General features: G+C 39.2%; 1 protein-coding gene across 3 annotated transcripts in view; it reads left to right on the top strand.

The window, feature by feature from the left end:
- The window catches only part of carm1 (coactivator-associated arginine methyltransferase 1), a 78742-nt gene extending 52721 nt beyond the window's left edge, over positions 1 to 26021 (top strand). The window contains exons 11-16 of one of the 3 annotated variants that reach the window (XM_060854891.1): positions 1248 to 1385; positions 4175 to 4264; positions 9349 to 9461; positions 11458 to 11535; positions 16383 to 16451; positions 20909 to 26021. In XM_060854891.1, the coding sequence (XP_060710874.1) occupies positions 1248 to 1385; positions 4175 to 4264; positions 9349 to 9461; positions 11458 to 11535; positions 16383 to 16451; positions 20909 to 21051 (631 nt within the window). In that variant the 3' untranslated portion in view covers positions 21052 to 26021. The remainder of the gene's footprint in view (positions 1 to 1247; positions 1386 to 4174; positions 4265 to 9348; positions 9462 to 11457; positions 11536 to 16382; positions 16452 to 20908) is intronic. The other 2 variants (XM_060854892.1, XM_060854893.1) reach the window with 2 other exon arrangements.
- The last annotated feature ends 1442 nt before the right edge of the window (positions 26022 to 27463 follow it).

Raw genomic sequence — 27463 nt, 5'->3', positions numbered from 1 at the left:
GACTGACAAGTGATAAGTAACATTACCAATCCCACATATGCCAGGCTATGACCATCATCAACAAGACATAATCTAAGCCACCCATTGACATTCAATGGTGTTACCATCATTGAATCCCCCACTGTCAACATCCTGGAACTTATCACTGCATAAATGCAGTGACTACAAGAGCAAGGTCAGAGGCAAGGGATACTGCAGGGGGTAACTCACCTCCTGACACCCCAAAGCCTGTCCACCATCCATAAGGCACAAGTCATGAGTGTGACGGAATACTCCCCACTTGCCTGAGTGAGTGCAGCTTCAACAACACTCGGAACACTTGGCACGATTCAGGACAAAGCTGCCAGCTTGATTGACACTGCATCCACACCCTCCACCACTGACACTTAGTGGCAGTTGTGTATGCACTGCAGAAATTCACCAAAGATCCTCAGACAGCACCTCCCAAACCCATGACCACTTCCAGGGCAAGAGCTGACTCACCATCCTGACTTGAAATATATCGCCATTCGTTCACTGTTGCTGGGTCAAAATCCTGAAATTCCCTCCCAAATGGCATTGGGTTAGCCCACAGCAGGTGGATTGCAGCAGTTCAAGAAGGCAGCTCACCACCTTCTCAAAGGGCAACTAGGGATGGGCCATCACTGCTGGTGAGCCAGCGATACCCAAGTCCCAGAAAATGGATACATTTGTTTTTAAAATCTTGGAGTAGAAGTTGCTTTGTACATGGCTGCGGAAGGAATGGGCTTGCGTAGCTTTTGCCTAATTCACACAGGCTTTTTTTCTTTTGCCTGCAATGATACTAAATTTGAAAAAAATGAATCGATGAATGTGTCAATGCGAGTTCTAAACCTGAACAAAGGTTAGTGAGGTGGCTAAATGGTTAGCACTGCTGCCTCACAACGTCAAGGACTCTGTTCAATTCCAGCCTTAAGCAACTATCTGTGTGGAGTTTGCACATTCTCTGCATGGGTTTTCCCATGGTCTAAAGATGTGCAATTAAGGGTGGAATAGTCATGGTAAATTGCCCATAGTGTCCAAAGATGTGCAGGCCAGTTGAATTATGCAGGGATAGGGTAGGAAGTTGGGTCTGGGTGGATTGCTGTTCAGGCGATTGGTGTGGACTAGGTAGGCCAGTTGGCCTGCTTCCATGGAGTAGGGATTCTACGAATTCTAAAGGTTTTGTGTACTGAACTAATTTCAGTTTTGTTCTGGTAGTGTGTACTAACCTCATGTCCCTCTCTCAGAATGACGGTGTGGCTGTCAACTGCTCCGACAGAACCTTTGACCCATTGGTACCAAGTTCGCTGTTTGCTTCAATCGCCACTTTTCACCAAGGCAGGTGATACACTGTCAGGGACTGTCATGCTGAATGCCAATAAAAGGTAAGATGGGCATTTATAATTGCAAAAAGTCCCAACAACTCCATTAAATCTGAAAATGGTGATCATAAAAGTTTGAACTTCGTTGTTTCTTGGTTGTTTTTTAATGAAAGGTATAAAGTGATTAAACAACAACTTGTATTTATTTAGTGCTGTGACCTTAGTAAAGTATGCAAAGATCCTCTGCAGGAGCATGACAAAACATAATTTTGACATTGAGCTGTTCAAGAAATGATTACTGCGGAAGTAGTTTTTGAGAAGCAAGTGGTAGGGAGGTGGAATTTCAGCGGAGAATGTTTGAGTTTGAAAGCAAGAAGACAAAATTAAAATAGAGATGTTTAGGTAGTGCTCAGAAATAGGGAGGGTAATGAGTCACTCATGAGTGGTTTATAGGCCTAATAGTAACCACATTTGTCGGACTAAGTATATAGGAAGAAGTTTTTGCTGCAAACGTTTCGTTCCCTGGCTAGGGAACATCATCAGTGCTGTTGGAGCCTCGTGTGAAGCGCTGCTTTGATGTTTCTTAATAAATACCGGAAGAAACATCAAAGCAGCGCTTCACACGAGGCTCCAACAGCACTGATGATGTTCCCTAGCCAGGGAACGAAACGTTTGCAGCAAAAACTTACAGCTCGGCGAGCAGAACCACAACAACGGATACCCGAGCTACAAATCTCCAATCAGATTTTATATAGGAAGAAATCATGTGAGGGTCATTGATGATTAATGATTTTAATGTTCTTACAGATTTTATGAATCAGATCGACAAAGATAGCCTGGAATTGGAGTTCATAATTATCTTAGGAATAGTCTGTGGTTGGCTTGAAAACATGCCACTCTCAGAGCAGACTATTCTAAATCTGTGTAACAAGTCAAGATCAATGAAGAGTTAGATTTATTTAATATTGTCACTTGTACCTAGTTACAGTGCAAAGTGGATTACCTCATTAAAAAAGCCACACCTCTGAAACAGTGATTACAACATGATTGGATTTTGCATTCACTTTGAAGGAGAAAAGAGTGTGGTTTTCAAGCAAAGGTTTTAAACTTAAAAGGGAAAATTTATAAGGGCAGAATTGGCTAAAGTGAATTGATAAATTCGACTAAGGATTTGGTCAGTAGCATATTAGCATGAATAAAAGATTAGTTAACGAAGAATAGGCATTAATGGGTCATTTTCAGGCTGGCAAGATACAACAAATGGCATACCACAAGGATCAGTGTTCAGGCTTCTACTAGATTTACAATCTGTACCAACAGTTTAGATGAAGGGACAGAATGCATGGGTGCGAAACTTGCTGAAGGCAACGAAAAGTAGGAAAGTAAATTGTAGGAATATGAGTCTGCCAAAGAACATGCTATGTTATTATGTAAAATTAGAATTTTAGCAGTAAAAGTAAGGGTCTACTTGTACACAAGTAATATCTTGAAAAGATTGAAAGGTGCCTTGTCCCATCAACTGAGTTACCACTTTGGACACACTTCCTGCCAACTCCACCCCCAAAATGTATATCAAGGGGAGCCAAATAATATCCTTTAGTATTGAAGTTTTTATATATTTTTAAAAAACAACAGGTTTGAACTGGCTATGTACCTGCCATTACTTCTTGACAACACATTGCCACATTAGAGGGTGGCAATAGTATGGTAGAAGCCTTGACATTACTTATTCTGTGCAGCCATGAGCTGAACAGTTGTCTTCAAGTTTGTGCTGTTCTGTGATTCTGCCAAATGAGTGATTTTACACTGGGACAAGTTTGATTTCAGTGGCAAGTGGGATGATGCAAGCAATTTGGATTTTTTGTGTTAACATATACATGAGATATCTGAAAATGATTTGTTTTGATCAGGGAATCGACTTTTTTACACAAGGTTGCCTGTTATATGGTAGACAGGTAGAGGGAGTTTTAAAAAAAGGAAGATGCAATATTATGTGGGAAAGTGTGAACTACTTCACTTTGGCAGGAAGAATAGGAAAAACAGCTTATTTAAATGGAAGGAGATTCCATAAGTACAAGAGGATCTACATGTCCTGGTATGTGAACCACAAAAATTAGAATGCAGGTACAGCAAATTCAAGGCAAGTAGAATGTTGTCATTTATTGCAAGAAGAATAGAATATAAAAGTAGGGATGTTTTGCCCAGCGGGACAGAACATTAGTAAGACCATGTTGAAGCAATGCAAAGATAATTCACTCAACTAATTCCTGGGCTGAGAGCACTATTTCGAGTAAAGGCTGGATGTGCTGAACCTGTATCCATTTAAGTTTGGAAGAAAGAAGTGGTTTTACTGAACGGTACAAGACTCTGAGGGAACATGACTGCATGAATGCTGAAAGAATATTTCCTTTTGTAAGACAGCTTAGAACTAGGGGGACAGTTTCAAATTAAGGAGTCTTCCATTGAAGATGGCGATTGAAGAGATTTTGTGTGGTCTCTGTCAGGGCCCCTGGAACTTGTTTCCATAGAACAATGGGGCAGGGACTTCGGATATCCTTTTAAGGCAAAGGTAGATTCTTGACTAACAAGGTAGTCAAAGGATATTGCTGGTAGATTAAAAAGTGTCATGGGAATGTGAGATGTAGTGAGCAACCTTTTTTTTTTAAAAGAGACACAAAGTGACTAATTTTTATTGATCTGTAGTTTCCTTGGTTTTTGATAGTCTTGATTTTATTCCAGTGTAGACTCTTAAATTCCCACGGATCGAAAACCACTGTCCATCAGCTTTATCATTTGAATTGTCAACTGGTTTTAGCCTGTGTAATAGAACTTACTATTTTTTCTTTCTATAGGCAAAGTTATGATATTAGTATTGTAGCCCAGGTGGATCAGACTGGTTCAAAATCTAGTAATGTATTGGACCTGAAGAACCCGTTTTTCAGGTAAGTGTAGCTGACAGGTGTTCCTTTCATCATTATACAAGACATTGCAGAGATTCCCAGTTTTAGCTCCTTTTTCTCTACCCACCTACCTTTCTGAATAAAGAAAGCACAAATGACTCCTCATTGCAATTTCTTCATTTCCCAAATGTTTTCTTCCAAGTAGTACAGTTGGCTGCATCTAAGAATCTCCATTACCAAGCAAAATAGTGTGATTCAGTGGGGGAGGAGTGGAGGTTAGTGTAGAAATAACATCACCTTGTATTATTCATATGTGCAAGTAATCCCTTTCTGTAAATTTTTTTTCTTGACTATCTCTCCTCTGAATTATAATTTTTGCCTTGTAGAGCAATCGTCTCAGCTATTTGCAATCCTTCCACATGTCTAGTGCACTGTTTCATAAAACTAATTGCTCTTATCTGGAAAGTCCTTACTACAAAGTTGTTAGTGACAGGAGCTTTGAGAAAACAAAATAAAAGATACTGGACTCCGCTAATGAGCTCAGAAATGAAGCAGTAATGAGCTGAAAGCCTCAATGTAGTTTTACTGCACAAAGATAAAATACTGCAGATTTTGGAAAATGGAAATAAAATTTGGAAATGTATCAAACCTATCAGCATTTGTAGCGAGAGAGGTCAAAGTTTCTGATTAGAAACTAGTGATTGAGGTAAGCAAATACAGAGTCAAAGAAAAGGATAGTTCTGTGACGGGGTCTGGGACAAGGTGTGACAATAAGTGATTAAATTCACTTCAATAAACGTAAGAGGTAATGTTGCAAGGCAACAGAAGTATTAAAGCAAAGGTTTGATCCAGAAGAGGTATAAATAGTCGTCATGGAGGAGGGGGGGGAAGAAAAGAAACACTGGCATGATGAGTTGGTAGGAGAAAAAGTCAGTCAGTCCCAGAGGTGTGGACTACCCTGCCAGTCGTGTACTGATGGGGAGATCTATGTTCCAAGGAACAGTCAACACTTCCTCTGCTCTGAGTGTCTAGTGCTGCATTTTCAGTTATTGAGAAAATGGCATTAATAAACTAGGTCCATGTTTGATTACAACAAATGTTTTGTGTGTAACTGTTAAGCTGTTCTTTTGAGCTACAAAGATTTTAGGGTCTTGGTTATAAATAATGGAGGTTAACCTTTGCATTTGTGTTTTGTTGTTATTTTAAAGCTTCCCATTTTTGTTTTTATGCTGTTTTTTGTTATGCTAAATATTGAATAGTTAATAGCTTTGCTGGAGAAGAGCGAGACTGGAGCTGAACTTTCTCTGAATGCAACACTAGTCATAGAGTCAGAGAGCTGTACAGCACGGAAACAGACCCTTCGGCCCAACTTATCTATGCTGAGCAGATATCCTAAATTAATCTAGTCACATTTACCAGCTCTTGGCCCATATCCCTCTAAAACCTTGCTATTCATATACCCATCCAGATACCTTTTAAATGTTGTAATTGTACCAGCCTCCACCACTTCCTCTGGCAGCTCATGCCATACACACCATGCACGCACACACACAGCTCTCTGTGTGAAAACATTGCCCCTTAGGTCCCTTTTAAATCTTACCCCTCTCACCTTCAACCTATGCCTTCTAGTTCTGGGCTCCCTCACCCCAAGGAAAAGACCTTGTCTATTTACCCTATCCATGCCCATCATGATTTTATAAACCTCTATAATGTCATCTTTCAGCCTCTGATACTCCAGGGAAAACAGCCCCAGCCTATGCAGCCTCTCTCCATAGCTTAAATCCACCAACTTTAGCATCATCCTTGAAAGGGTTCAAAAAAGATTTACAACTTTCACAACATCCTTCCGATAGAAGGGAGACCAGAATTGCACACAATTTTCCAAAAGTGGCCTAATCAATGTCTTGGATGGCTGCAACATGACCTCCCAACTCCTGTACTCAATGCTCTTGACCAATAAAGGACAGTATACTAAACACCACTTTCACTATCCGATCTACCTGTGACTCCACTTTCAAGGAGCTAGAACCTGCTCTCCGAGGTCTCTTTGTTCAGCAGCACTTCCCAGGACCTTACCATTAAGTGTCTAAGTCCTGCTCTGATTTGCCTTTCCAAAATGCTGCACCTCACATTTATCTAAATTAAACTCCATCTGCCACTCATCAGCCCATTGGCTCATCTGATCAAGATCCCGTTGTAATCTGAGGTAACTTTTTTCTCTGTCCACCACACCTCCAATCTTGGTGTCATCTGCAAACTTACTAATTATACCTGCTATGTTCACATCCAAATTATTTGTCAATGCCAAAATCAAGGACCAAGCACTGATCTTGTGGCATGCCACTGGTCACAGACCTCTGGTCTGAAAAGCAACCCTCCACCACCACCCTCTGTCTTCTACCTTGTAGCCAGTTCTGTATCGAAATAGTTAGTTCTCCCTGTATTCCATGAGACCTAACCTTGCTAACCAATCTATCATAAGGAGCCTTGTTGAATGCTTAGCTGCAGTCCATATAGGTCATCTCGTCGATCCTCTTCATTACTTCTTCGAAAAACTCCATCAAGTTTGTGAAACATGGTTTCCCATTCACAAAATCATGTTGACTCTCCCTAATCAATCCTTGCCTTTCCAAATGCATGTAACTCCTAAGGATCCCCTCCAACAACTTGCCCACCACCAGTGTCAGGCTCACTGATCTGCAGTTCGCTGGCTTGTCCTTATCAACTTTCTTAAATAGTGGCACCATGTTAGCCAACCTCCAGTCTTCTAGCACCTCTCATGTGACTATCGGTGATATAAATATCTCATCAAGGGGCCCAGCAAATGCTTCCCACAGAGTTCTAGGGTACACCTGATCACATTCTGGGGATTTATCCACTTTTATGCATTTTTCGACATCCAACGCCACCACCTTTGTAATATAGACACTTCTCAAGATATCAGCATCTATTTCCCCAGATTCTAGATCTTCCATGTCCTTCTCCGCAGTAAACACTGAGGCAAAATACTCGTTTAGTCTCTTTTCCCCCACCTCTTGTCATTCAACACAAAGGCTGCCTTATAATCTTTGAGGGATCCTATTCCCTAGTTACCCTTTTGTCCTTAATATATTTATAAAGTTCTTTTTGCTTCTCCTTAACTTTATTTGCCAAGTACAATCTCAACAAAGTGATCATCCATTTCCTATTTCTCATTTCCAGCCAAATAACTTCCGTGGATGTATTCCTAGGACTATCCTCCCTCAGTACAGCTGTAATGCTATCCCTTATCAAAAATGGTACACTCCCTCCCTTCTCGCGTCCTGCCCTTTCTAACCTGCCTCTGGCATTGGTATTGTGCAACATTAAGCTGCCAGTCCTGTGCCTCTCTGAGCCACATTCCTGTAATTGCTGTGGTGTCCCAGTCCAATATTCCTAACCATGCCCTGAGTTCACCTGCCATCCCTGTTAGGCCTGTTGCATTTAAGTAAATGCAGTTTAATTTATCAGTCCTACCTTGTTCTCTGCTTTGTTTCTGCCTGCCCTGATTGTTTAACTTGCTCCTTTTCCCACTATACCAGTCTCCGATTGATCTCTTTCCTCCTATTTCCCTGGGTCCCACGACCCACCATACTAGTTTAAATCCTCGAGCAAACCTTCTTACCAGTATATTAGGTACAATCCATCCTTCTTGTATAGGTCACTTCTACCCTCAGAAGAGATTCCAATTATCCAAACAATGTGAAGCCTTCTCCCCTGCACCAGCTCCTCAGCCACACATTTATCTGCTCTATCCTCCTATTCCTACCCTCACTACCTCTTAGGACCAGGAATAATCCAGATATTATTACTCTTGTGGACCTCCTTTTTTTTTAAATTCCTGCCTAATTTTATATATTCTCCCTTCATAATCTCATCCTTTTCCCTTCTTATGTCATTAGTTCCATTGTATACAATGAGCTCCTGCTGGTCCTCTCCGCTTTGAGAACATTCTGCACCCTATCAGATATTCTTGATCCTTGCACCATTATGATTTGTTGCTGCCGGCTGCAGAAATGTCTGTCTGTGCCTCAGTCTAGAACATCCTCTATCACAGTCAATTTCTTGAAAGCCGATGTACCCCTTATTACATTAGAGCCATTCAGTTCTACATGGTCAATAGATGTATTGAGTCCTAATGCACTCTCTTCCAAACTCAGAAATCAAAGTTTGTATAGTTCAAAAGAGATGAAAATAGAAAATGCTGAAAGTAGCAGGTTAGACTGTATCTGGGAGAGAGATGCTGAGCATGTTTGGAAAGTGTGGCCTGGCCAAGAAAGTCTGCCGTCTTAATATTGAGATCAGGAGTTATTTTGTCTCTGTGTGTGAATTAATCTCTGAAATTTTGTAGCCCAATGGCTGTGGAGGCTTGGTCACTTTTTTGTGTTGAAGACAAGAGATTGATTTTAATCTCCAGAAATCTAAACATATCATGGGATGTGGGTTACTGCAGGATAATGGCATTGAGGTATCTAATCAGTGATGATCTAGTTGAATAGCAGAGTCGTCTGGAGGCTGAGTGGCTTGCCTCTGCTTCTAGTTTGTATGCTAAAATGTAGGTCAATTATCTGTTGTCAGTACTAGATAAAGATGGAGCTCTGACCGGCTTTAAACATACAGAGACCAAGTAAGGAACACAAGGCTAGGCCTGAGATTGGGTGGAAGACAGAGTAATTAAATAACAGTAGATGATTGTGTGTGTGAAGAAACAGGAGGAAAGATGACGAAACAGACCATGAGTCTTTATTTCTGTGCAGTCACTTCAGTGAAATTTTGCTCCTTTTTAATTCTATGATCACCATCACCTCTGTGTGTAAGCTTCAGTAATGTCAGTTCCAGGTACTATTCATGTGTGTCTGCAGCATTTTCATCACAAAGCAAATGCTGTGACCATGCTGACCTTGGAGCTGCCTGATCTTCAACCTGCACACCAAGCCAGGCACCATCAAAGAATTTAATGTCTGTCTACTGTGCATCTTTTTGTTTTAAGATGAACACTTGAAATATAAGTATATGCCCATATAGGGGAAGAAAACTAGAAGACATACCCTTTATCTGAAATCAGTATTGAATAATTTTGTCTCTATTCCCCTCCCTTCTCCTGTCAGGTACACAGGAACAACTCCCTCACCACCTCCAGGTTCGCATTATGTATCGCCATCGGAGACCATGTGGAATACATCTGGCTCTTACAATCTCAGCTCAGGACTAGCAGTATCTGGTATTGTACACTCTTATTATCTCAGTTCTACAAAATATGGGTAATTTTAATTGGGATCACTAAATTTTACTTTTGCTCTGTGTAACTCATGAATTGAACTTGTATTCACCATGATAAAATTAAGGCATTTGGATGCACAAAATCTGGAGAATAACCGGTTGCACATGGCCTGTATCTTGAAATACTGTCCAGCTGTAAATATTACATCTTAAACTATCTCTTTAATCTTCTGAGTATTATCTAATTGGCAATCTCCTAAATTCCAGGCTGACAGTTGCATCTTAGTTGTGTTCCTTCCTCCCTCCCTCCCTCCATATTGTTTCTTAGAATGTCGGCATCACTAGTGAGACCAGCATTTGTTGCTCATCCCTAATCACCCTTGAGAAGGCAACTGTGAGGCACTTTCCTGAACTGTGTGGTGTAGATACACCAGTCATGCTATTAGGAATGGAGCTCCAAGACTTTTGGCCCAATGACAATGAAGAAACTGAGATCTGGTTCGAACTCAGGACTGTGTGTCACTTGGAGGACAACTCCCAAATAGTGTTGCTCCAATGCATCTTCTACCCTTGTCTTTCAAGGCATTTAGTGCTATGAATAGATGTCTAATGTGGTGGGATCTTGTTCTGCTTAGTGCTAGGTTGACTGTCTGCTTCTGTACACTCTAGCAGTTTTCCATTAATTCTCCTTCCTGATGATAATGCTTCAGGAGTCTCTTTGGTCCACGATGTGTACGTGTAGTTTTTTGGCAGACTTTTGGGATTTGCTTTTCAATCCCACTAAGTTATTGCTTGACCTTAATTCAAAAATTACAAAGTTTGCTTCGTTCCTCTGGTCTGGTAATGGAATAATTTTATTTGTTCCTTGGCATTAGGCTTATATCTTTGCCTGGTCTTCCAACAGATCTTTCTCTCAAAATAACCATGAGTCAGTGGCACTCTATTTCTCATCTGCCTTCTGTCTCTCGGATAGTTATTTGGTGGTTTGGAACTTTAAGTTTTACTGAAAAAGACATTTTCTTGTCAAAGCTCTTTATCTTGCACTTTGATACTTCACAAGTATATCAATGTGAAGGAAAACAACACTTCTCTTGTGTTTCACAAAAATGGCTGGTTGGCAAATTGATTCTAGTGGAGATTTTGCTATTGAGCATGCATTAGTTAGATGATGACTGACTGTTAACTGCTAAGCTTTGTTGAATTATTAACCAAGCAAAATAGTTCTGATTCCTTCTTAATATTCATAGCCCTAAACACAGTTTACTGTCAGTAAACATCTAATTGGTCCATTTTCTATGACCAACACCTCAACCAATCAGAGTCCACTTGTCAACCAAGCAGCATGCTTATCTTACAGTATAAAAATGTTGTTCTTCTTTACATTTGTATTCTTGCAAATTGTCCTGGAGTGCATGACAAGTGAATTTTTCAGTAACATTTTCAAGTTTTGTCTCTTTTTGTACCTGATTTGATATTGAATTCTTTCGTCTACTTCTTTCTTAATTTTTAGTTAATCAAACTGAAGGATCAAGAAATAAACTTAGAGATACTTGTTCACTCGGATTCCAGATGTATTCGTATCTTACTGCATCCACACCAGCACTCACTTCCAAATTGTCTGCAAAAATGTAAATTGTTTGAGCTGAGGGATGAGTAGCAGTTATTGGATTCCTTATTACAGCAAAATTTCGCCCACTGTCAATTGAGGTTGCATTAGATTAGATGTCAGCATTCAAAGAGCTATTGGTTTTTTTTATGGAGGATGCATTCCAGTAGAGGGAAAATTAGCTAGTGTTTTACTTTTAGCAAAGAGCATTCAGTCTCCTGGATCTCACATTTTGAAGAAATAGTACATTCTCATGGAATAGTAAGGTGCTGCTAGTTCCATATGCTGAGTTTGTAGCTGGTATAATGCTGAAATTTTGTAATTTGTACTAAATTCCACACTGGTGGGCAACAATATAATGTATGGTACTCTGCTTTTTTACTTTTCTAAGGAGTCCCAACGGCTTATGATCTGAGCAGTGTAATTGCCAGTGGATCTGCAGTCAGCCACAACAATCTGATTCCATTAGGTAGGTAGAGAATAACTACTTGTTCAGCAGTTGAGGGTCATAGGATTTTTCACAGTTGCATGGGAACATTAATAGTCAAGTTTTAGTTGTTCAAACTCCAAACCAGATTAACTTTAATGTAACCCTCCTCTGCCATCTTGGCTTCTCAGCCACAGGAACTTCAGCTTTTAAATGGCACTCATCTGTGTTACGACTTAAGAGCGTGTAATTGTCCATGGCAATTTTTTTTATGGCTAACAAATTAATGTAACAAAATCAGTCTTCAGGATCTCCATTGCTGGGTGAGAGCTCATTTCATAGTTTTCAACTCTGTGCTTTTTACGATTGACTGACAGAAATGCAAACGCAGTCCTGTGTGACAATGGTGCAAATTCTAAATTGGTTTGCACTGGGAAGAGAGCCACTGTGCCAGACACTACGATAGAATTCCACTTTCTAGATTTTAATATCTCGCTACTCTGAGTAAAGCGGGTTATATTTTGGTTTGGAGTTTGTCTTTTCTCAGTTGTGTGATCATCTACTAGAAGGCTTTTAATTACTTGAATATTTTTTGATTTGAATACATTAAAAACTCTAGATTTTTCAGTGGATCATACTCACATTTGCACCAGTCTTTTGCAGTGTATATTTATAATTAATTTGAATTATATCCTGTTGAAGGATTACTCTGTTACTTGTGCTGTAAACCTGAAATAATTCCACCATTTACCCATGTCCAGAGTGTTCAGGACTGTTGTCCAGCTAAGGCTCCCACGTTCCCTCACCATTGAATGTTGACATTTTTTTTGTATGGAAATATTGAAAGTACTCAAGTACTTTCTCTCAAGCTTTGGAATGATGTGATACAAATAAAGCATCATTCCTGAGCTTATGTACTCTCAGCAAGCATGGGACCAGGTTGCTTTGGGCCTCAAATGGGAGACCCAGTTTGGCAAAGTCACTCTATTTTGTGATTTTTTTTGTTGTTTTAAAAAGAAGTCACCCAACAACACCTCTGCCACATCCTATTTAAACAATGTTAAGGAGATTGTTGAAAGATCCATTTCAAGTGTTTGCTGATTACATTTTCTAAGCAGACATGATCCAGCCTGGTTGCTCCCTCCTTACTGGAAAATTCCCAGTCTCTCTCCAGTGACTTCTTGACTCTCAGGTCATAATGGGAGAACACAAGATAGGAATAATCTACAGTGTGATTTTTTTTTTAAAGTTCCATAAGTCATGTTTTTAATAACTTTTGGATTTATATAATATGACAGCAAACTAAATGGCATATTTAAAATATACTCCATAAAACTTTTTTACTGTTAAAATTATGATGGACTTCAAAACTGCTAACCATAATATACAGTACACCTTTTTTCTATTGTCACCATTTTCATTGTTTCAGTATCTGTGAGAAACTGAAAAAGCATGCACATACTACATAACAACAACATTCTTTTAATTTTAAATGCTATTTACAAATTTACATATTCCTAAGTTAAAGTCTTTTTTATTGTGCATGGGCTTTATAAATATATGGCTTTAATGGAAATAAAGATTTCCTCCTACATAGAATCCTTCAGATCAATGCCTATAAACATGCACTGATTTTTGATATTTGAATGATCTGTTTTTGTGCAGTGAGCACATTGATGCATATAATTTCTTGCATTCTTGATCCTTTAGGTGATTTACTTTATGGGAAAGTCACCCACATGCCGAATTAAGGACTATACAAATAAAGCGAGTAATCATAGTTTACAACTGTTTATTAATATTAAAATTAGAATAAAGTATAAAACAAAGGGATTACCCACTTAAGTCTTTCAGTATACAATACATTGCAAAATGCTGGTTTGCTCCATTTACAAAAAGTTTAGACTCTGCATATTATATTAGAGTCTACAATTCACCTGTTGTTTGGTTGAATGCATTGTTTCTCATTCATTTGCATACTACATATAGGTTTATAAAATAGGAGATTAGGCTATTTTGTAAGCTGTACCTTCTTTGCAGAATAGTTTAATTTTTTGTTTCCACTTCCTGGTTACTTTTCGTGTGATAGTGGTATTGGCAGCTGCGATTTCACAATCTTCCAGCAAAACTGAAAATCTGCTTTCTTAGCCAGGGAACATACATTCAGTCCGAATGCTATTTCTAGAACACAGACTTGGGTCCAGACAGTGATCTGTATTTTAGTTTAGTTCAGCATAGTTTTAAATTTACAAAAATTTAAGTGCTGTTCACTCCTTCAGGGTACAGTTCTTTAATTTTATTTGCGTTTTACCCAGCGGGAAACTAACCCCCAATGCAACACAGTTTAAATATCTTGGTGAGTGCCATGCTGATCAAAACAAGAAACAGTCAGATGGTCTATTGGATTTGTGTATTGCCTCCTAGCTCCATACCAGAGTACAGTTAGGGATAACCCACTCTAATGGTGTAATTGCAGCCACTGATGTGGGATGGTTGTTCAGTTTTATTATGTAGAATTAACAATTCATCAGGCCACTCATCCTGACCAGTTTCTGCTCCACACCAAGTTTTTCCCAGTAAATTTATTTCATCTCCTCTTATCAAAATATCCTTCCACATCTTTCTCTTTTACAGCTTTCTCTTTAAATGCATCTTTGTTGTCATCGACCATTCAACGTGGTAGCAAGTTCCACATTCTCATCACAAAGCAGTTTCTCCTTTTTAAAACCTTATTTGATTAATTAGTGACTATCTTGTAGTTTGAACTTCCCTGTATATCTAGCTGACAAACTCTTCCATAGTTTTGAAGACCTCTAAGGAAAGAGCCTCTGCATGTACAGCCTTTTTCAGTAGTTGTATTCTCTTTGCATGGGTATCATCTTGTAAGTAGATTTTGGTAAATCTTTCCCTGTCATATTGTTTATTGGTCAACGATTCGCTTAACTTCCCATGACAGAACTCCCCTGATCTGTCTTGGTCATACAGTCAGTTGTTGATCACAAATTTGTGCTGTGAACCTTTGTATAGTTTGGCTTGATATGTAAGCTATTGCTGTCTGTCTTTTTCTACTGTGTAGTCTTGGTTGGGTTCCGTGCCATGATCTCCATCCATATACCTTCAACATGAGAGTTTGGGAAAGATTTTTTGTTTTATTGTTCCATCCAGCACTGACTGGACAGTCTTTCCAAATCACCTGGTCAAAATTCTTAACTCTGTAACAAGCTGATGAACACAACAATAATAGCTTTGAGTTGACAGCATTGTTCTGTATCAGCAGCAAATTAGTACTTAACCAGTAAGCTATTGAAAGCTCCCAGACATTTTGATAGGCATCTGGTTTATCATCAAACTAAAAAATAATAACGCCATTTTTGGGAGTAAGTTTTGTTCTGGGAATGAATGTGACGTGACTCAAGCTTGTATTTTGTTTGAACTTAAATAGCTGGGAACCTATATGCGACAACTTTGAGCACCACTGGTTATAGGGTCAGTGCAAGTCTGCTGTGTTGGCTCGCTATAACCTCAGTTTGCAGTTATTGTTTTGAAAGGGCTCCCTTTTTTGTTTTTTTTGAAAATAACATTATTCTCAGTACCTTGCCTCCGTGTAGTTGTGTTTAGTTATTAGCTTAGTTGCTATGATGTTCTGTGAACATTATAATTATGTCACTGTCTCTAGTTGTCAATGAAGGAGCAAATTTACCACCATGGTATTTTCTATATTCACAAATTCTGTTTTCAGTGACAATATTATGCAGTGTTGTAACCAACCTGATTTTTTTTCTTATTTTTTTCTTCTTTTTTACTTTTGTTTCTTCCTGTTATGATGACTAGCTACTAACCTAGAGGCTGATTTGCTTTAAAAAAATAAATAGTTGGTGTAGGTTTATGTTTCCTTTCTCCCACTTTTTCTCCCATACTCCATCCAAGAATTGTCTGGCAAAGTTAGATTGCATTTGATCAGTGGACTGAGCATTTCATCTGTAAGTGCAATGAAGAGAAGAATTGTGATACCACTTGGTCTACTTCATAACTGTTGGTGGTGAAGTGCAGAGTTGTCAGCCAAATTGAACACTGCTTCAGTCAAAATATGACCAGGCACAATTTTGGTCCCATTTGCCTTCTAAAGGGAAAAACTAATTGGTTGCCTTTATGGATAACTCTTTTCTGGTTTGAGTTGAGTTCAGTTGAAATCACAACACCGTAGTTGACCATGAGCATCCTTTGGCTTAAAAAGACATAGAAAAGTTTTTTTTTCAAAAAAAAACCCACCCCTCCCAATTCCCTGGCCAATAATTTACTGCCTAGGCTTTGATGAATCACGACCACTTAGTTCTGTTCCTCGCAGGGACTTATTGAATTATAACCAGACAGAATTGCCTTTTTTTTTAAGCAAGACAAGAAGTGAAAGTTTTGCACTGTAATTTGGGAGTGAGTGTCAAGTTGTGGTTTATTACATGCTCGGATTGTGTTCAATTTTCAACACATAGCACCTTTTTTGTTTTATCTCCCCAATGATGCTGGAATGATTTAAATGGACTGGGTATATTGTAATACAGATGTATCTTCCACTCTGAATCTGAGATTCAACCTAGAATTCAATCCTGAAATTCCATATTCAGATTACCTCCAGTCAAATTCCAGATTTCAGTCCTCTCAACACATAGAAATCCTGGTCAAAACATAACTCTTATTAATGAATTAGGCATGTTAACAAACTGTGATACTTATTTGATTGCTGTGGGCATTCTAGAAAGCACAGCACTGGCACCAAGCATTGTTGAACTTTAGTGATGCATTAATGAGGAATGAGCTTTATGCTTTTATATGGTGCTTTTCCCTCCCTTTGTTGTATTTCACTGGAAGGTTTCTCTCTCCTCCTCTCTTCACAGCCAACTCTGGGATAGTGAATCACACTCACTCAAGACTGGGATCCATTATGAGCACAGGATTTATACAGGGTAAAGACATGGCCCTGAACCCCTCTGAGGCTTGACCGGTCGAATGAAACTTGCCAATGGAAACGCAACTGCTTGGCTCCAGGCACCCATAGCAACCTGTAGCCAATCCAGTTCCTTCTAGGATTGGCAGACTGCACCCAGGAACTGATAATGTAATAAAGGGTTGGCTGGCCTGCTTGATAAGATGCACTTCGCACAGGGAGAACTGAACTTTCTGTTGAATGAATGGTTAAATGTATTAACAAGCACAGTGCAAGCTATGACATGAAGTTAAACTGTGCAATCCATCAACTTCAAGTTTTGGTGTCCCCATGAATTACTGGGACGTTACAAATATTATACTATATTTCTTTTTTTCCTTTTTCAGTGCTGCCTATTTCTAATAGTTCAAAGGTTGAACTATACTAATTGTGAAAATTGAAGGTTGCAATCTGGAATGCTTGTTCAGCTGAGCACTGCTGGGGAGGGAGGTCTCCAGGCCAGTGTCCATGTTGAAATAATTTTTTCATGTTCTCAATGTTGTTTTTGTTATGCCCTGATGCATGGTTGTATATTAATGCTTGTCTGGTAACAAGCTGGTGCTTGCTGTTAATTTGTACAACCATACAGTGAAACAGACACTGGAAGATCATCCATTTGATGGAACCCTAAATGTTCCTCTTTCCTGTCAGATCCCTAGAGCTTGAGCAACAACACTGAAGGATGGGAGTTTGTTCTAATTGTTTGGGGGTTGTTGCATTGTACCCTTTACTCAGCATTTGGTGACTTTGAAGGTTTCATTTCATTTTATCATTAAATATATACATCATAAAGGCACAGCTGGTTTGTGGGTCCCTAAAACGATGAAACGCTTTGTTTCTGGTGCAGATCATTCATCAGACCAAAATGTTAACTCATCCTTTTTTTGTTGAGGTTGATGGCACTCTGTTTCAGAATTTTACTTTTGTCTTTCTGACTCTGAAGTTTGAATTGATCTCCCTGTGCAAGTGTGTATCTCTTTCTTCTTTGAATCAGACCAGTTGTCCAGTGTTCCAGCTATCATTCCAACTCTCCCAGGGGATCCTCAATATTGCGGCTGCTATAATGAATTTTACCTGAATTGATTGATACTTTCTTTAATAATGATGTGCCAATTCTGTTACCATTCAGTAAACCTAGTGTGTTTGTTTATTTCTGTTAAACAAATAATCATGTCATAAAAATGAACACCGTCGAATCTTTTCTCCATTTTGGATCCCCTGGAGGGGGAAGAATGTCCTTGAGTTGGAACCTAGGCTGTAAGGATAGCTGTTTATGATGTTGATGGGATTATTTTGTTCTCCGCATGGTTCATCATCTTCCAGACTCCCTTCCCTGTAGGAATTCCCTTGGCAGCAGGCTGCTACAGGTGCCTGGAGTCGGATTTCTGTCAGTAAGGTTCATAGCATGCTGGTAACTATGAAGTGTTGATTAAAGCCCCTGTGTCTTCCCATAGCTTATGGTAGGTATGTACGTCGCTATTGAAAGGCTTTGGACTTCCAGCAGCGGCAGGAAATAATAGTGAATGGATGTGTCCAAAAGACCTGATCCTCTGAGTAACTGTCTATTTTGGGTGTATTTTTAAAAAATATTTGAAAATATGATAACACAGGGTCTTTAATGCGCACTCTTTTGTTTTTGGCTTAGAAAATTCATCTCAATGTGGAGAAAAGAAAGCACAGTACAGAAAGTCAAATGAGGTCTAGCCTTGTTGTGTTATTATTGGGGCCAAACCTTCTTTGCTAAGCATGGGAAACTGGGTTGGGAGCTTCCTTTTAAAAATCTAAAGCCTTTGGGGCAGCACCGTGGGTCAGTGGGTAGCACTGCTGCCTCACAGTACCAGGGTCCCAGGTTCGATTCCAGCCTCGGGCAACTGTCTGTGTGGAGTTTGCACATTCTCCCCGTGTCTGTGTGCTTTTCTCTGGGTGCTCCGGTTTCCTCTCAGTCCAAAGATGTGTGGGTCAGGTGAATTGGACATGCTAAATTGCCCATCGTGTTAGGTGCATTAGTCAGAGGGAAATGGGTCTGGGTGGGTTATCTTTCGGAAGGTCGGTGTGGACTGATTGGGCTGAAGGCCTGTTTCCACGCTGTTCTAATCTAACTCGACTATCAAAGGTATCTTCTGTTTGCTCCCCTCAAAGGAAACCAAATACAAATCAAATACTGAGAGATTGTCTTTTAAAGCTGCCAAATAACATTGGATTGTGTGTGCAAGAGACATGTACTTTCCCTTCTCCTCTCCCCTAGTTGAAATGTAGGGAGCACTTGGCAGTATTTTTAGTTCTCTCCAAGACAACATTGCTGAATAGGAATTGGTTAGTACAGTCTACTAAACTGTATCTCACAGTTATCCTGTAGGCCGCTTGACGGCTGAGATCTGCATTTTGATAGGAGTGAACAAGTAGAAACTGAGGGTGTATGACATGAATCAGAGGACTGAAATTTTCTCCTCCGCCATCACCACAAGCAAAATTTAATGCAGGCACATTGTATCTGTGTGTGTGTGTGTTCGTGCAACTTCACTGCAACTGGATGCACCAGCAAAATAAATTGATGTATAAGAGCCTTTTGCGTTTTTCAAGGATTTCAGGAGCATTCCTGTGCCATTGTCAGAATTTTTTTTTTTAAAATTGGTCTTATGATGCTTATTTAACATAAATGGCTGCATTATTTTGATAATGAAACCTGGTGATTAATATACACCAGCGCGCGCTCTCTCTGACCCCAGCATGGTTTGACTTTTTCAAGCAAAGAAGCTTCTTTGACTGTATTAAGCACCTAGTTAAGCAGCCCTTTGGTCCTCTAAAGCTCATTTTTCATTTACCTTCAGTCATCTCAAAGATAAACTTTGGGGCAATTTCTGTTTCGTACATCTAATTAGAATTAAAGGGATCTAATTTAACCCAAATGGAAGAACCTTATTGTGTGAATTTGGTCAGCGATGCTATCGCGTTTCAAATTTGCACGAGTACTTTTGCGTATAGCACAATCAAGAAAATCTGTGATTTCTAAAACCTACTGTGAAATACTCGTGCTGATTTGATGAATGCAGTACACAGCATGTCCCTTTGTTTGCAACAGAAATACTCCTTACAAGGGCTCCTGGGGTGAAAAATTTGAGAGTTTAGATTTTACTTATGGCAATTTTTTTTTGTCTCTTTGGGTTTCTGAAACTTTGCTCAAACTTTGCAGAGGGTAAATATTTGAGGAATGCCCAAATGGATAGGAAGTGTTGTGTTTGATCTGTTGGTATCTAATTGCATCTGTCGTCTCACAAGCCAAACTCTGCCATAAAGTTAGATTGAATTTGCCAAGATCATCACAAACTGAATAATCACCTTCGACATTTCAAATCTTGAACTTCAGTTTTTTAAACTAAATGAACATTCCCACAGTCTGTCTTGTGCTCTTTCATTGGCCAGTTACATTGGCCCTAGATCTAAATGTTGCTATTTCCTATAACCAACTAACTTGCTCAAAAACCTTTTTTAAAAGAAAAATTGCATGTATTTTATAAATTTCTCTCCAATGTTAGCCTTTTGTTCAAAACCAACAGGGAGATACTAGACCTTGGAGTTAGAGGGGGCTAATAAGTTTTCTGCTCCTAGTTACTCTTCAGTGGACCCCCTCCCCACTCACCAAACTATTTGGAAATGATTGCCAATGAGAATAGTCTCACTATCAGGCCTTCTTTCTCTATGCACTGTGGTTAAATAATCTGTAAACACTCTCTCTCAGTCTGTCAATAATGATGCTTGAGCAAGGTAGCACGGCACTAATTCCTGTGGAACTAAATCTAAGCAGAAGGCCATTTTCAGGAGAAAAGCGAGAATTGGCAACAAGATATTTTTCAAAAAAAAGTTTAGATTTATGCCAACTGTTCTTCATATTGTTAGCTCCTAAATTTAGCTTTATGCTACTTAGGGATTTGAGTGCTCAGTGTGGAGGATCGAAATCATATGCCAGATATCAACTAATAGCACAGCCCTATCAGGGATTTAGATTTTAAATTTATCTGAAGGGGATAATGAAAAGAAATGTGTATCACTGGCCCCTTTTCTCCATGTACTCCCCTGAGTGGCCATATTTTCTAACTTTGCTTCTTTGGTTGCTTTCAGTTCTGGGTGTATAGGTTTGAATGGGATAACCTATTTAGTTGAGTGATTTGTTGACCCATCTAAGAGCCCAACCAAAGTGAGTGGGTAGCAAACAGCAGACTGCCCCATGGAGAAACACTAGCTTGGAAATCCAGCAGCTCCACTGCTTGAGCATCCAGCTAGCTTTCTGAAACCCAGGAGCATCTGAGAGAGGATTTGATTTAAAATTTGGATTTGGGCATTAGTACAGGAAAGATTTGAGTGATCATTTATAATGTAAGGTTTTTTTAACATGTGTAATTGTATTTATGACTGTCTTTTTGTTCTGTTCTGTTTTGTTAGGGTCTTCAAGCGGTGGACAGGGTGGAGTGATTGCCAGTAGCAGCCACTATCCAATCAACAGTCAGTTTACCATTGGCGGTGCTGCCATCTCCATGGCTTCTCCAATGTCCATAAGCACCAACACAATGCACTATGGGAGCTAAGAATTCATGATACCGCCTCCGACTTTTTGAACTGACACTTTCGAGAGGATAAAAACCAAATCCAGATTCAGTTCCCTCTCCAAAAAACCCAATCTCTATGAATTGTCCAAATTCATTGTCCATGGATTTAGTTCAGCCTGAGGGTGGGGGTGTGTGTGCGTTTGTGTGTGCGTGTGCGTGTGTGTGTGTGTGTGTGCGCGTGCGAGCTTTGTTTTTGCCATTGGGAATGACAACATACAAATTATTTGATACCAGACTTGTAAAGTTTTATATAACAAAAATGGGGGTGGGAAAATAAATGCTGTTTTGGTCCTGCGATTAGACTGCGTAGTTCATAAATTTTCTCATCAGTTTGATGTCGGAACGCTGCAATTAACATATCTTTTAAAACAGACATGTCCAGTATGTTGGGACAGATAGCTGATAGGAGTTATCCATTACCTGATTTACCTCTGACTTTTCCTTCTCTGATGTCCCTAGCCCCCCTCACCCAACTTCCCAACCCAACTTAAATAATCTGGTTACTTGAAGATCTTGGGTTAATGGAGACTGTTAGTTGAAAGTTTCAAAAGTGACAAATATCGGCTGTAAACGTAATAAATATTACAAATGTTTTTGATAATTAAGACATTTTATCATTTAAGGTTTTCTTTCTATAAGGCAATTTCTTTTAAGTGTGGGTAGACTGCATGAAAAATGTTTTTCCCCAACTCCTTTTGAAACCTACAGTGATTGGAAAGTTTCCAGGCTCATCTCATGGAGGAAGTGTTTCTCAGGGCTGATACGAACTGAGTAGCTGTAGGAAAGGAGCAGGTATCTGAACATTGTTGAGTTCTTTCTTGGCACCTGTCTGATTTGCTTCTGTGTGTCTTACTTCCATTTTGACCGTTTTGCAGCATCTCCACAAAGCCAGAAGCATGAACCTGTTTGAACTAGTGCTGTTTTTGGAGTAGCTGAAAGTTGCACAGCTCAACAATGCCAAGAGCAACCAAGCGCTAGCCAGCTCTTGATCCAAACCAATGTATTAATGCTTTTTAGCTTTAGGACTGTTTAGATTAAAGAGGGAATGATTAACAGTCCTACATCATTTGTCTTTCTGTATCCAATTGTTTGATTTCTCTGTTCTACCTTTATGCTGCCATTTTTGTTGTGATTTCAGCTTTGAGTTGAAACTGCAATGCTAGTTAGTTGAGCAACCTTTACCACTGTTCATGCTGCTGCTCTTGGAATGGCAGGCACCGTACACATACTCTCAAAACTGATCCGACTACCTTAGTGCAAGTATATGTGTATATTGGATATCACCTCCATATCCAAAAAGGAGTGCTGCAGATTTGGTGGTAGATGTATTCACTAGCAACAGATCATTGTGGTTAGGGTATGGGATTTTGTACTTCACACTCCAGATAAACTAAGTTATATTTGCCCACACCTTTCTATGATTAACTTCCAAATCTATAGATTGACGGTAATGAAAACTTCCACTTTTCTATCAGCTCTTAGAGGGAACCAGACTGTTTTTCCAGTATTTTCTGATTGTTACAATGTATATTTCTATTGAAATAGTTATATTATTACTGGCAGCAATCTCTGATAGAAGGAAGAATTTCTTTAAACTGAGGATTGACTGTAGAACCTAGCTGTCTTGTCATACAAGATGTTTTTCTTTGAAGAGAGGATTCAAATCAGCCAAATTCTTTGCTTTCCAATATCTTGGACCCAAACTCTGATGAGTTTGTTGACTGCCTTCATTTTTCAGATGTCGATTAATGCTAATGCTTTGTTCAGGAGATGGAGAGGTTGTATTGATTTTCTTGAAGCACTCAAGCATTTGTAAATTTGGCGGACAGTTTCTGGTTCAGGCAAATTTTTATTTCATATGGTGAGTTGAAGTATTGAGGATTAGTAGATTCGGAATGAACGGGTCAGCTATACCTATAGAAGAAAGACACCTTCTGCAATTGATCGTTGTCTTGAGTCATTGCTGAGGCTTTAAATATAAGGTTTGATGGTGCATTTGTTAGTTTTACCTGCGTCTCTGGTACAGGTCTAGCATAGCAATTAGTACGAGCTCTTTGGAAACCTATGGGTGAGGGTTGTGGCGGAGAGGTGTTAGTTGTGCTGTTGTGCAAGTGGGTATACTTGTACTCCAGATAGAATTATCTATTGCTTTGTGCACAAAAGCTGATGGCACATTTGGCCCATTTAGTAAAGCTTTGTGGGTGCCTATTGAAATTCCAGTTCTTTGTTGTGGCATTGAGAGTTCCATTGTTCACAGGTGGCTGGTTACATTCTCATTTGCATAATAATTTCTGGGACAATGGGTCTCATTTAAACTGAACTTTTCATTGAATCAGGAGGTGGATACCCACAGCATTATGTCAATGACCCTGGATCCCAAACTAATTATTAGATGGTAACTTTTAACAAATTAATATCTACAGTGTTGTTAGTCACAGGTCACTTATGCTGTTGCAGTAGCTCCAAGGCAGTGATTATTCTGCAGAATTGTCTATCAAGGAAGCGTTTTGGACAAAGTCTAGTCATAATTTATTGCGAATATTCTTTTTAGATTTGTTTTATTTTTGGAGTAGAAAACTGTTAGTTGCTTCCAGCCTGGAGGAAAAATCTTTGTCTCATTGGACATAAGACCATAAGACATAGGAGTGGAAGTAAGCCATTCGGCCCATCAAGTCCACTCCGCCATTCAAACATGGCTGATGGGCATGATCCTAAGTAACTCTCTGCTTTGCTGGCGATGATTTTAAAGACTTTAAAGAAAGGTCCTATGACTCAGAAGTGAACCCCTTTAATAATCCCCGTCCTTGCTACCATATCCATGGCTATTTTGCTCACAATGGCTTTGGGGTGGTTGCCTGAGACTGGCTATTGATGTGTTTTAACTGTTGGCACACGAGCTGCAAAAGGTTTAAGTTTTCTGCTATTCCTCAATCTCCTGGTAAGGGTGTCTTGTTTCAGAAGAGCTGTTAATTCAATTTGATTTTAACATTGGTTGACAAACAGTACAAATGAAAGAGTCCAGCATAGTGATTGTTTGTTCTCTGATCTCTTCCCCACCAGTCACTATTGTCCCAGTGACTCTCTTTTTTTTTTACTCCATTCCCCAAAAAGTACTAAATTGTGAACCATACCTCCCAAAAGGTATCCCGTTTGTACAAGTTGTATGACACCTTCTGCCTTCCTGTCCAGTCAGAAATAAATCTGGATTCATAAGTGATCACTTTCACTCTGAACCTTTCCACATAGCTTTGAGAGCTGAGCATTGGGATTTTTGGCAACTACTGACTGAGCACAGCCATTTGGGCATCAAGAGGAGTCTGAGAAAAGTGAATGGTGCCTCAGCTAATGCACCAGTATAATCCATCCATGACTAGTGGATAAGGCACCCGTGATTTCTCCCTGCCCAACCTGTCAAAACCCATACCCATTGTTTCGGTCGTAAACAGTGACCTGATCTTGTATGGGTCTATAGAGTGTGTGTGTGTGTGTATATATATTTTTATATATAGACCAGTCGCATGTACACAATGTTCAGATCAGTCTATTGATTGGTAAATATTTTAATACATCAATAGGTTTATGTGGCTCTGGAAATTGGTTGATACGTCCTAAAGTCAAGGGATTATTTTTGGGGTTGAGACTTTGTCCTGTGATTTAGCTTAACTTAGCTTGGCTTGTCTGGAGTGACTTCCATACAACCAGGGTTTGGGCTACTTGCTTAATATTTCTGTTGAAACCACACACCTCAGCTTTGCCTATATGTTTTCTTGATCTGGACATCAAAAAGTATCATTGTTCCCCTTTTTCTTGTGATGGGTCAAACTAGTATTAGTCTATTAATCACTATCAGATTGTTTGTTTCTTTTTTAAGCTTTTAACCCATGCCAATGGGAACAGAAAATATGGATATATAACATTTCGGGCTTTTCAGAATATAAATAAGACATTGGCACCCATTAGGATCCACAAAGCTCTGCTCAATATATAGAGAATGCTTCTTAAGTGCTGGTTAGGTATTGGAGTTTTACACTGTGGAACTCTTAAGTTATATAGGCATGAATGAGTCATTGACTGTGCACAGCTGAAGGAACACTTGCAGTGTATTGTCAGGTTTATTAGAGTGAATGATCGCTGAATCTTGGTGCAGTGTGCACCACCTATAATTCTACAAGGTGTGTGAACTTTGCGCCATAATCCTGTGTCAGTGTGATCCCTAATTGAGTATTACAAAGCAGGCATGATTTCAACATTAGCCTCAACCATCTCAATTAGGCTGTTTTTGTAGAATATTTCTACAGTAAAAAGGATTTTAAAAAAATTTAGAATGGGTAAGGGTTTAATGTGATAAATTATCACAGCGATGGCTGACAGCAAGGATAATTGATCTGCGATTAGCTGGGCAGGGGGCACAGTAACTGGTAAAACTTGAATGGAACAGTTCAGAGTTACTAATGTGGATCCCATTTGAAAGTTTGGGATTCCCCTTTTAATTGGACCTATTTTTGTAATCCCTGCAGCTCGAGTTGTGTTGAAGTGAGTTGTGAACAAAGAATTTTGGAGAGATGTCACTCATCTGATGAATTAAACTCTGGTGGGTCTGCCCTTGTAAATGTTTTCCCTGTACAATTTGTACAAAGCATTGGGCTGAATTTTTATTCTGCTTTTGGGCTTTTTAAAATCATCTCCTACTTTACAAATGAGGCTTGTTATTGACCCTGAACTATTCTTGTTAATCCATTTACAGCTATCCTGATCCAAACCTTGCTAGAGGGTTTTACCAACATGTAGTTTAGTGTTTTAGTATAATCTAGAAATGTTTCTGTAGTCTGGCTAGACCTTTATTCATCTGTGTTGTGTGTAGATTTTATTACAGCGACATGAGATTGTTAGACCATATTAGAAAATCATCCTGTAATACATGAATTATCAAATAAAACACTAATATTAGATGGTTTTGAGTGATCTTTAATTTATTTTCTTCTTCCTTGCAAAGTCCAGATGGGAGAATGCAGTTTCCTTGTGTGATGTGCTTCTCTAGCTATTGTTGTTGATCAATGGGCTACAAACCAGGATTGCTTGTACTCTGCATTTTCCAAGAGTTGACTAATTTGCAACCTCTAGTGCAGCATCGTACTACAGTATCATCCCATTGAGATTAGTAATGTAACATTAACTTGCCATTTAAAACTTGTGAACTGACTATCCCAAAACTTAGATCTACAACTGATGGAGAGCCCACTTATGCAGTAAGCCATGTAATGCTTGGCTTAACAGTGAGAACTGTTGTAGGCTCAGATTAGTGCTCAGCCATAGCCCCAGAAGAAAAAGATGTTTTGCTCCAATTTTCTTCTGCTGTAAGGTGCAACTTGGGTGAAGATCACCCATGCCTTGCTGTGATAACCCTCGCTTATCATAAACATTCACTACATAGCCCCACCCATTTTGTTACCACTTGGAAATATACATAATGAATTAGTGCCTGGTAAACTTAGCAATTGTGTACTTTCTTCAATTGTATTAACTCTGTAAAAATCCAGTTCAGTTGGTCCAATTTAAAAAGTCAATCAGCAAGTGCGGAGATTTTTCAGAAGCCTTTTAGTCAACTTGGTGAACTTTATTGGTCTATTCTGACTGTGTCTGATTTGAAGTTTGACTCTCATTTCAGCGAGTCAGGTTCAACAACTCTACAACCCCTTTCTCATGGCCACGCTAGAGAAACTAGTGCACCAGCTGTCCCTGTTCCCAGATACTGCACTACATTATTGTAAACTCAACCCCAGAGATTTGAGTTCAAATCCCATGTTGTGAAAACTCACTTAACAATGTTACAGCCCATGAATTATTTAGTATAAGATCTTCAGTGCTCTCTGGTGTTGTCTTGATTTGTCCTGAAATAGCAAAGGCAGCAACCCATTACCATTTCAATGAAGGTAGCAAAAATGTTACATTCTGTAGCCATTATTCTAGAAATCCATATTTGTTACTTGTGGGAATAAAACTTGTGATATTAATTTGAAAACTTAAGATTTTTATTTTCAAATTTCTAAGTATCCATATTTAGTCATCATCAACTGGTATGCAGGATGGAATCAGGAAATTACCTCTAAGATGTTGTATAGCAGCATTTCACGAATGTTTTCCTGTTGTGATTCCGTTTATTGGGGCTTGAGAATTGTCGTCTCAGATGTAAGAAGACAGGTTGTTGGTTGATGGGAAATGTTCATCCTGGAGTTAAAAATCTCACAACACCAGGTTATGTTCCAACAAGTTTATTTGGAAGCACTAGCTATCAGCAGTGCTCTTCAGGTGGTTGTGGAACATAAGATCATAGCAAAAGTTTACTGTGTGATGTAATTATATATTGAAAAAAGACCTGGATTGCTTAACTCTC

The sequence above is a fragment of the Hemiscyllium ocellatum genome, chromosome 45 (assembly GCF_020745735.1).
Source record: "Hemiscyllium ocellatum isolate sHemOce1 chromosome 45, sHemOce1.pat.X.cur, whole genome shotgun sequence".
Classification (NCBI taxonomy): Eukaryota; Metazoa; Chordata; class Chondrichthyes; order Orectolobiformes; family Hemiscylliidae; genus Hemiscyllium; species Hemiscyllium ocellatum.
This window is presented reverse-complemented; position numbering and strand designations above follow the sequence as displayed.